At 34.3% G+C, this 11,534-nt stretch overlaps 1 protein-coding gene across 2 annotated transcripts; it reads right to left on the reverse strand.

Moving 5' to 3' along the window:
• Positions 1-2,576: 2,576 nt before the first annotated feature.
• Positions 2,577-9,271, reverse strand: LOC120191653 (mitochondrial aspartate-glutamate transporter AGC1-like). 2 transcript variants are annotated; one of them, XM_039194564.1, is made up of 9 exons: positions 9,168-9,271; positions 7,228-8,553; positions 7,000-7,118; positions 6,729-6,853; positions 6,441-6,540; positions 6,100-6,177; positions 5,894-5,977; positions 3,051-3,136; positions 2,577-2,854 (listed from the first exon to the last, which is right to left on the reverse strand). In XM_039194564.1, exons 2-9 carry the CDS (start codon positions 8,522-8,524, stop codon positions 2,641-2,643), a joined length of 2,103 nt encoding a protein of 700 aa, XP_039050495.1. In that variant the 5' UTR covers positions 8,525-8,553; positions 9,168-9,271; the 3' UTR covers positions 2,577-2,640. The 2 variants fall into 2 exon arrangements, with proteins under 2 accessions (XP_039050495.1, XP_039050496.1); XM_039194565.1 differs by lacking the exons at positions 2,577-2,854; positions 3,051-3,136 and having other exon boundaries at positions 5,894-6,005; positions 6,052-6,177.
• Positions 9,272-11,534: the final 2,263 nt, after the last annotated feature.

Here is an 11,534-nt window from a genome sequence, read left to right on the forward strand (position 1 = left end):
CATCTGTTCTTATGACACATTTTTTTCTCTGTTCTTTTGACACATTTCTATTTACTTTTGGTACATTTTTCATATACCTTTATGATCGCGTTAGTACTCGCTCAAAAACCTTCACGATAATTGTTTTCTGACAATAGATATGACACATTTCTGATAATAGGTCTGCCAATAGTCTTGTTAAAGGATTGTAATCAACTGAAAGATATGATGCCCTATAGGCCTACATTAATGAAAAGATACTTTCATAAATTTTAATATATAAATTTGTTGTTCACAAATGAATATTTATGGAGATATAACAATAATATTAATTTATAATTTATAGAATATTTATACAAATAATATTAAGAGTAAACTATTTATATAGCCATTCACTTGTTATTTAGTTTCTATTTTGGTCATTCAACTATTATTTTTTCAAAATCATACATAACGTTACGTTTTGGTTATGTTTTTGTCACCAACCATTAAAAAATTAACGGTGATGCTGACATATCACAATAAGATAATACCACATCAGCATCACCATTAACTTTTAACAATAAGTGATCAAAATAGAACCAAAACATAACTTTAGGTACGATTTTGAAAAATAATAATAGTTGGGTGACCAAAACAAAAATGAAATAGTAGGTGGGTGACCAAATAGGTAGTTTACCCTAAAGTTTAAACTTAGGTTAAATCGTTAAGCAGGCTCTCATATTTTATTTCTTAAGAAAACGACGCACAATGTAAAAGAAAAATTGACCATAAATTAATGATGTACTGCCAATACAAGAAGATACAAACAAAAACAACTTCTAGTATAATCTCTTTCTTTGAAGAGGAAAAAAGATGTTAGTATAAATATTACTCATGTATAATGACACTTATTAAGATGATATAAAAATATATAAATTATTTTTTTATTTTTTTAAATTAGTAATATATATATATATATTCTGATTATTTAATTATGAGAGATTTTAATCTAATCATAATCATTATTATTTTAATAGTTGAGTAGTCTTATTGATAAAATTGAAATTAATTATCAGTTTAAAATTCTCATGATCTAATTGGAAAAATTATAAAATTAATGATTAAATCAAAATTTCATATAATTAAATGATCTCCAGCATATTTTACTTTTTAAAAGTTCAGTAAAAATATATTAAATGCATTATAACTTAAAAGATGATAATTAACTAATTATTAGGCATCATATCAACGGTCAATGTTTTATTTGTACTTGTTTTATCCTATTTTCCCTCTAATTAATAAGTCAAAGTGGATATGAAGTCTATTTGATGCGTATCTAATATGTAGGGTGCCACCATAATTATGAATTGGTGGCTTCGATTTTTTTATTTAAATATAATTAGGAATATAAGTGATCATGGTCGATTAATAATATCGTTATCGATTAATAATATCGTTAAGTTAAACGATTAATTAACCGTTAAAACAATTATTAAATTTTATTAATCACAACTTAATCATTAAAAAACAATTAACCATTATAAGAGTTCAATAACATGTTAACATGTGGTTAATTTATTATAATATTTTTTCAAACATAAAATTTTAAAACTTTCATAAATTTACAATAATAGAAACATATATACGTAAAACTCTTATTTATTTATAGATACGTATATATATTATGAGGTATATTCAATTTCTTTTTGCAGTTTAAAATTTTACTTGCATCCTTATATTTTACAGTTTAAAATCAATTATTTTTTTCATCTATGTTTAATTTACCGTGCTCCTTCATAAAATAAACATGATAACCAAAAAGATAGAGAAAAACCATTTTAATTTTATTTCTAGTTTGATTCTCTAAAATATATAATTAATTAATTAATTATAATTTATTAATAGTTAACCGATGATTAACCATTTATCAAAATTCAAAAATGTAACTGTAACCGTTAACTGGAACCTTTAGTGATTTGGTTAACCAAAACCGTTGTATCTTAACGGTTCGGTTAATTAACCTATAAAATGCAACGATTACACCAATTACGATTACGATTAGGGTAATGGGATTAATTTACTAGTTAGGAAATATAGTGAACAGAAGTAATTCGATACTAGTGAACGTGTATGGACTCGGAGGTTAATAATGACCTGAACAGAATTAACACGATACTAGTGAACATGTATGGACTCGGAGGTTAATAATGAAATAATACAAAGAGATCAATTGTAGACCTGTGTTAAAATCTTGTCTTGACCACACCGAAGGGTCTAGTGATCAGCGCTGCAGTTGAAGCAGCTAGCGCAAGGCAGACTAACTGCATTTGAAGAAAGATCATAGCCTCAATTGAAACCTAAATACTAAGATTCCGAGTAAAATCGAATGCACTCGTGTTGGGCACATACCAGTGTCCATGTAAGCAAATAATGAGCGGTCCGCTTGCACCAGCCTGCCCTGATTTAATTTCTTCCATTAGCAGTTTAGCACAATAATGAGCGATCTGCTTGCACCAGTCTGCCTTGAACCAATTAGTTTTCCATCATTATTTGGTTGCAGATTTCCTTCGGAAAGGTCTAAGCAACCAAAAATAGTTATGTACATGATTTAATGCTACATGCCATCATCAGCTTGCTAACAATGCCTCCATGTATGTGCTTTTCTAACCACTATGAATGTCAACCGTGCAACCTTGATGGTGGTGATGATGGTGTTCTTGTGGTGGATGTTGGTGATGGCAATTTTAATGAAGAATAGTCTTCATTTTCCTTTTCCTGTCTGTTAGTGGTTAATCGTGGTGCCTCCGAACATAATAACTGCTTGAAGAACTCATATGATGCAAAGAAGAGTGCTCCTTGTGTCGTATACATAACTAACCGAGGAACCAATCCCCTGACAAAATTTTAAGAAACAAAACCATCCAGTTTGTAAAAGAACAAAAACTAAAGTTCAGCTATCAATCGTCAAGTAATCTTCGACCGACAAATGACTGAAAGAGTATGTGTGCTTGTGCCAACTGGATCTAAACAGAATTTCAAATTTCAATATTAACTGAAAATTAGTGACAATATATGGATTCTCAGATTACCTATATACACCTTTCAAACCTTCATGCATCCATATATCTTGAAGGGCATTGTACACATTATTGTATCGGCTCAAAGACCCAGGTATCTGCATGACAGTCTTCATGTCAGAAACACAAATGATCCAGTAAACCGGAAAAAACACAGAGAACACAAAAGATATAAAGATCCTGATATGATCTAATCACATTTATATGTATAAATTGCTCAAAAGATTAAAACATTCAAGATATAGGTCTAAATTTATGTGTTTAAAGTGCATAGGTTTGTATATATTCGTCTCTCGATGATACCCAAAGAACTGTAGGACTAGCGGGTTTTGGTCTGTTGAGCAATTTTTTTTTGATAGGAATTGAATGCCTCATTAAAAACCTCCTTCTTGATTAGAGGGACTTATAGATAAGCTTCTTAATCAGCGGAAGGAGGAAAAGAGTGTCTTAGGATTTCATTAAACATAAAAAAACCAATATACATCCAGAGATCGACCCCCTACATAAAACATAACACCATAAAACAACCGAAAACACCCCCACAGCAGCAACAAAACTCAACCTAATCCAACATATCAACCGCAACAGCCTCTAAAGGACTGACCCGACTGAAAGCCTAACTCTTGGCTCGAAGGGCACCAGAAAACAAAACTCCTAAAATAAAGACCAAAAAGTACAGCTGACTCGAACCAAAGAAGCCAAAATAAAACACAACATCCAGGAGCTTCCACACGAAGAGGGCAGAAAACCCAGCTGTAGACTCTTTCTCCAAAGCTGGAAAAAACGGAAACATATTCTGGCTCCAAGAACAGACAAAACACCCTCACATTGAACCTTCTTCTGTTTCTTGGTTCAGCAGTATCTAGCCTTTATTTGGGGACCCGAATCTCTCTCTTCAAAGGATTGGGAAGAGTTAAATTCCCCTCCAATACTCTAAGAATTTGTTCCAAATCCTTATCTACACACCCCGATTTAGCTCTTCCATCCAAATTGCCAACCACATCCCAATCCTGTTGGGCCTCCACACCCTTGGAATTACTAATAGCACGCTTTTTGATAATGTTAATCACGTTCTTCATCACCTTTGCCTTTAACCGACCATCCAAGTTGGACGAATCAAAAAAATCCATTATTCCCACTATATCACGTGCAGACTTACAACTTTCGCTTCTTTCAAAAACTGACTCACTTGCCGCGTGTTCCAACACAATCTCGTGCTCCACCACATCCTCGAATTCCGAAGGAATCTTCCCCATACCAACAACATTATTCCTTAAACCCATAATATAATCCTCCCCTATGTTCCTCTCCACTACTTCCCCACCCGACAAGATGCAGCCATTAAATCTTTCCCCCATACAACATAATAGACTTTCTTCGTCCACAGAACATCGCTCAAAAATCTTCTCCACCGAACAATCCACGTTTCTACCAGCTGAACAGTCCACGTTTCTACCAGCTCCCTCAAGACATACCTCCACCACGGGAGAAATAACTGGCGAGACACCGACGAGCTCCCCCACTAAAGAGAACGGGGAGGCAACTGCCTCATCCATCAGGAACGGGTCTGCCCAGACCGAATCAGGACCGAAACAAGGCTCAAACTCAGAAATAAAAACTGTAAAAAACAAATCCCCAGCTTTCAAAACAACGGATTCTTCCACACGTGTTTGGCAGTTTGTAATAATTTGAAACAAATCCCTGTCAAAAGAGCCTGGATTCACAGATCCTTCCTCAATAGAGATAAGTTCTCCCCATTTGTCTGCAATGCTTCTGAAGGTGGAAGGATTCCACAAAAACGGTGGGATCCCTTTGCACGATAGCCACGCCCGGCGGCTGCTGCAATGAAAGTTTTCCGACCACACTTCTACTTTGCCAAAACATTTATTCAATGCCCCCATCAGATTGTTCAGCGTGAAATCCCTACTCTCTTCATCCTCAAAAATGATTAGAACTGCTAGCACGCTTAACCTCATAATTTTCGGGCCTAATATGCCTTCCTTGTGCATAATAGCAACCAACTCTTTCATCTTAAAAAAATTTCTGCACCACCCTACCAAACTGCCTCTGCAAGTTGAAAGCTTGTCCTCGTCAACAGAACCCACAATGGGAACCTCTGAACGCCCAACATCCTCCCTATTACTCTTGCTCACGGCTGGTTTTAAACCAGAAAACTTCTTTCTCCAAAAAGCTGCCCGAGGTTGAAATCTGGCCAAGAAAACTCTAACTTCATTACCACGAATCCTAGATCTGTCAACACAGCTGATAGCCTTCCTTGCGTCCTCCAAACTGGTGAAACGAACAAAGCCAAACCTACTTCCTCCCTTGCTTCTTTTGTTAGGGATGAAAGAATCGACCACCTCTCCATATTTATCGAATAACAGCCAAAGACCTTTATGATGAAAAAGCTCTGGAATGTTGAAAATGATCACCGTAAAACAATTCTTCCCAGCAGAACTAATCACCTTACTTGCCATCATAAGACAAAAAGAGAGATCAAAGAAAGAGCTGTAAAAAAAACGCCTAAAAATCTAGAGAGAAGCAGAAGGCTGGCCATCGCGACACATATTACACCTGCTGTGCATAATAGCAGCCAACTCTTTCATCTTAAAAAATTTCTGCACCTAACCTGTCTGTTGAGCAATTTTACACTATAGAAACCTGCGGACTTTAAATTTTTTTTGCATATTGATAGTGTCCCCTTGATAAAAATTTAGACCCAAATAAGAATGATTGCAAGCAGAGAACTGTATGCAAAAGTGGAACATACAACTTTTAAGCCTGTATACTATGCCAAATGTTTCCGACAAGCAGAAAACAGGGCTATAATGAAATAATACAGAGAGATTGCAGACCTGCGTCAGTAATCTTGTCTTAACCACATCAAAGGGAGTTGTGAAGAAAGCTGCAGTTGAACCAGCTAGGGCTCCACAAACTAGCTGCAGCATAAGAAGATCATATCATCACCTAAGTGCAATTCCAGAAGGTTGAAACCAAAATACTAAGATTGGATTGCCAAAACATCAAGGTTATTTTAAAAAGAAGGATGCGGAAGACAAACTGTCTGTAATGTGTTCGGTTGAACAGGGGATTGCGATGATATCAACATAACTTGCTTCAAGCTTTCATATGTGTAGAACTGCATATAAGCAATGATGGAATCATAAATTACATCAAAGAAATTATGAATGGTAAAGAGAAAGGTTGTAGGATGGTTGGCACTATGGGAGGAATTACAAACAAATTTGTACTTCATGGAGTTATATCTTTGTTATATTAACCCTTTTTACTCTCCTGGAACTCACAACATCCTACTTGATGGGAGGGTCATATCTTTAGCCCTTGCTTTGAAGCTTACATGGCATAGAACACAATTAAACTATGAATTTAACAAGACCAAACCTTGATAATTGAGTGTGGAATATTCCTGCATAGTACAGCCCCCCACCCAGTGTAGAGTGAAGGCAGACCCCCCTTTTTGATAGTCTCAACTAAGGCCTTCCTGCAGAAACAGATTTTGGGTATCACCGAGACTAATAAATGAACCACACTAGACGATAAATTTATAGTAATTGCAGGTAGAGATGAACTTGTTGAATGAAAATATAATGAGCAGAAAACAACCAAAACATGTTAAACATATTAATCTTCTGATCTTGACAAATGTAGTACAAGAGCTAGGAGGTATACCAGCAGTTTTGATAGTGTACACCAACTTGCATCTGCTGCTTTATACGCTCACTAGGTGTAAAAATAAAAGAAGTAGCAACACTTGCACAACCACCAGCCATGCAATGAGCCAAAGAATGATACTCCTGCAAGAAATAAGAAAAACAGGTGAGCTAGAGTCACACTTAAGGAGTTAACAAGTTACTAGTGGACAGGCAATTACTAAACAGTTACAACTTTGTGTGTCAGAATATGTGATCCACACTACATCACACTGAAAGATGCAAGTTACCTTAGTGAGGAGAGGAAGTGAAGCCCCTTTGACTGATTCATATGAGAGAGTATAAAAGGCAGATATTGGAGCTGAAGATGCAATATTGCTAGCAATGCCACGATACAATCCAATTGAACCTGTAGATATCAAATAATTGAAATGTAGAAAACAAGTAGGTCAGTATAATTCACAATAAAAATGAGCACAGTCAATCTCGGTCATCTCTGTTCTATAGAAAGAATATACCTCTTTCAGAAATTATTGATCGTCCAATACAAAAGATCGACTTCTGCTCTGCATTGCAAGATTGAATGACTGTCTTAACTGTATCAATTGGATGTAGGCAAAGGCTAACAAATATTCCAGCAAAAGCCCCAGCAAAGGCATGCTCATGTTTAGCTAGAGCATATTGAGGTTTTTCACTTACTGCTGAGTGACTTTCTGTTTTACTGTCATCTCTGGAAAATGGTTCCGGTTGTTTTCGTTGATTGTCAAGGTATTCATTGCCATTGTTAAGAAGTTGTCGCTCTTTGTATGTACTGAAATGTGAAGCTAAAGAGTCGATATGATAATCTGCACGAAGATCGGAATCCAGAGTCCTCAAAACACTACAATCTGCCATGGTTTCTTGAACATCAGTGAGGAAATAATCCGAGCATAGGGAGGAGATTCCTCTTGTATTAAAAACCAACCTTGTATCATGAGATGAGGACAGATCTTTAGATTTTATATGGTGAGAACAAGGTTCAGCATTTTCAATGGGCAAATTATCTATCGGACTAGTTCTATATGATGAAATGCAGTTTCCTACACCACTACTTGTAGCAATGTAATATCCACCAATTTTTTTATTCACAATCTCAGGGACATTGGCAAAATGATGAAGTCCAGCTGGAGGAATCATCTTTCTCATCCATTTGTAGATATTTCCAACTTCAGATGAGAATCCAACAGTCGCGAGCCCATTTCCTTTCCAACTCTCGTTAGAGAAATCAGAGCCACAACATAAAAGACCCTGGTAAAATGAATGGTTAATATTTCCAATAGATGAATCAATCTTGGACATCTTCTTGGTTATTTTGACAAAACCAAAGTTTGGCTTCATGACAGATGGCAATTGCCTAGCTTTCGTCAAATCAATGCAAAATAATTTACTACCAGCTGAAATAGATCTGGTGCCATTTTCTCCCAGCCCCAGATTGACCAGCATATCCTCTTTCTGAGAGACACAACAGGCTCTTTCATGATTTGTCTGTTGTTGAGGAATAGCAAGAAAGCTTGCAGAGTTCCATATCTGGTTTAACGATGAGATAAACTCAGCAGTGCTCAGTTTTTGGGGTTGCTTGGCATCAGATTTTATTCGGGTTTTCCTATTATTATCAGGCAGGGAAGGGGCATATTCTTCAGGAACAAGCTCACGAATCTCAAAGAAAGCTCCCTCAGCTGGGTTCACCCTGTACTTGATTGAAGGTTGACCGGTTCTACATGGCTTTCTAGAGGCAGACATTTTCTCAAAATCTTTCAAGAATTCCTCAAAAAACATATCACAACAGTATCTCACATAAAAAGTAACTGCAACATGGATTGAGAAAACACATCACCAAACATAAACTAATTACATACACTAATAAAAGACACATTAAGGTTAAAGTATCAAGACAGTAACTATAGTAAAAAAAATACAATTTAGTCATGTATTACAACAAACAAGTCAAATTAATAACGTTACCAATGAAAAAATTTCCAAACGTTGATACAAACTTTTGAAATCTGATGTAGTATATGAGTTGAACTCTGGCAAAGTATAGGTTTCTTAGTAGAATAAATCTTTTGCAGCTTTACGTCAATCTACAGTTCATTTCAGAAGTTCAATTTAGTATTTAAACAGCATTTCATACTAAATTACAAATTTTCCTAAGTACAAGGACTACCTAGATACTTAAATGTTAGATGCAAATTTATACATCTAACAGATTAATGTATTGTCAGCTGCTAATGAGCCGTAATCTTGCCTACTAGTTAATCAATTTAACTGACTCTCTGACCAAAAATCTAAACAATGGGCAAAAAAATGCAAATCAATAAAAATAATTTCACTCAATAAAGTCATAAACTAGAGATAGAACAGCAAACGTTAAGAAGCAATGATTAAAAGGAAAAAAGAAGTAAATTAAAAACAAACTTACCAGATAATTGATTCTCATCTTCTATTTCCGGAAATTTGAGCAAACAAAGCGATTCGAAATGGGATTACTGATCAAACTCAGCAGCAAAACATTTCTAAGATGATTAGAAAATTTTCATTAGAAAAAAAAATCAAAATTTTAACCAATAAAGCAGTCAACAAAGAGATATACAAAGTCCGCAAAGGGTTAGACCTGAGTGAATGTGGCTGATTACGAGAGAGGAGAGACACTTGAACTAGGTGGACCATTTTCTCCAGAAAACGGAATGGGGGAATGCTTGTTTCCTGAGAAAATAGGGTTTAGGAAAAGGTTTTATAAATTGAGATTTTGCGTCTCCTCCTTTTCCTTGGGTACCATATGCTGCCGGTCCACTGTAGTAACCCGGCTCTACTTGAAATTGCGCCATGTAATAGATCTCTTCTAACCAAATATTATCAATATATAAAAAAAATTAGACTCTAAAATGTAAGGCATGTTCTATGAATTCACATGCCTACTAATGTAATCAGATATTGTACTTTAAAAAAAGATGTTCAAAACTTTTTGTCGACGGCCCCCTTTTAACTCAAAAAAAATTAATTTAAGAACGAAAATATTTTAATGTTGAATTTTACAAATTTAGTAACATATTTTTATTTTACTATACTATAAAATAAAATGTTTCATATTATAAATCATCATAATATAAAATAATTGTATATCAAAATATAAAAAATGTTACAGACCTAAAATATAAGGTAAGATTCTACGAATTCACATATCTACTAATGTAATTAGATGTTATACTTTAAGAAAATATTGAATTTTACATATTCAATAACATATTTCTACTCTACTCTACTCTACTATATCTACATGCACATCATAAACATAAGTATGAATGAGAACATATATAATAGGCATAAGCACAAAACATACAACTTGTGCTTATAAGCCACACAACAATAAACATATCAATCATACAAATCGACATTTAACTGTTTGACGTTAGAGGCATCCTAGACCAAACAATATTAGGATATACCTCTAGTGGTTCTTGGACCACAGTAATTCGAGACAATCACTTGTAAGTACACATAGCACACACTATTAGGTATATTATAGATGAGACTTGAAATCACATCGCATCAGGAACGTAAATCCAACTTTAGATGAAACCTGAGGTCATATAGCTTCAGGAAGATACATCTGACATCAGATAGACTTGAAGTTACATAACATCAAAAATGTACATCTGGCATTGGATGAGGCTCAGGGTCACATAACATCAAGAACGTACATCTAACATTTCATCATCGGAGCGTGCTTATAAGGTATTTGGATCCCTCTACCCAAACCACACAACAATAAATACTTGCAATGATATACAAGCACAATCATCAATAAAGCCAAAGGCTTATTATACACAGCTTATTGTTCCCAAATCATTTTATTCTTAAATAATAGTGTTCACATTTAATTCACCATTATTAAGCTATATTTAATTATTCAGTAGATTATAGAAGTTAATTAATCTAACTAAATCAATTCTAATATTTTAAAAAGAATCTTAACCATTAATAAACCATAAAACATGACTACTAAAGATATTGTTGCTTGTTCTGTCTTTAGAGGAAATGTGTAAGTAATAATCTACCATCTAAAATCTTGTTTTGTTTGTTCTATAAGAAACTAGATTCAATTACGTTTCAAACCATATAAATTATAACTTCTAATTTAACTCGTATAATTTATGATGAATTTTTAAGGTTACTGTCATTGTTGATTTTAGAAACAACCTGATGCCTTGTCTTTTTGACGTTTGCTCACTCAAAAATTTATAACACGTAATATACAGCTTGAAATAGAGAATCGTTTATTTTAAACAAAACCAGAATTTTCGCATGGTTATAGAAATATAAAGCTCACTTTCTAATTTATCTTGTGATTTTTTTTTGTGATTTTTCAAAGTCATTGTCCGAAATATTTTTTTGGGCAGATTTCAAAATTTGCATTTTGGTCATTATCTAAATTTTGGGGTATTACAATTCTCCTCTCTTTAAATAAAATTCATCATCGAATTTTAAGACTTTATGCTTTTTCCAAAGTACTTTAACTAGAGGAATCGTCATGCTATATAGTTCTTTGATTTCTCGAGCCAAGATCCGTACTGGTTCTTTTTCATAAGTCAAATCTGGTCGGATCTCAATTTCCTCTGATGAATTGATATGTGAAGGATCCAATTGATACTTTCTAAGCATCGACACACGAAAAATATTGTGAACTTTGACTAACTTCATATCTCAATTACCTCCGGAGTTAATGTTAACTGATAAACCATTAGTCCAACTCTTTTTAATATCTCATAAGGTCCAATGAATCTTAGAC

The sequence above is a fragment of the Hibiscus syriacus genome, unplaced genomic scaffold (assembly GCF_006381635.1).
Source record: "Hibiscus syriacus cultivar Baekdansim isolate YM2019G1 unplaced genomic scaffold, ASM638163v2 tig00116971_pilon, whole genome shotgun sequence".
Lineage (NCBI taxonomy): Eukaryota > Viridiplantae > Streptophyta > Magnoliopsida > Malvales > Malvaceae > Hibiscus > Hibiscus syriacus.

Bases quoted from the DNA above. Each gene is read 5' to 3' on its own strand.
- LOC120191653 (XM_039194564.1), bottom strand. From the start codon at position 8,524: ATGTTTTTTGAGGAATTCTTGAAAGATTTTGAGAAAATGTCTGCCTCT. The intron at 7,119-7,227 runs GTATATTCTTTC...TGATATCTACAG, and splicing joins ATCAATAATTTCTGAAAGAG to GTTCAATTGGATTGTATCGT. The intron at 2,855-3,050 runs GTAATCTGAGAA...AAATTTTGTCAG, and splicing joins GGTTTGAAAGGTGTATATAG to GGGATTGGTTCCTCGGTTAG.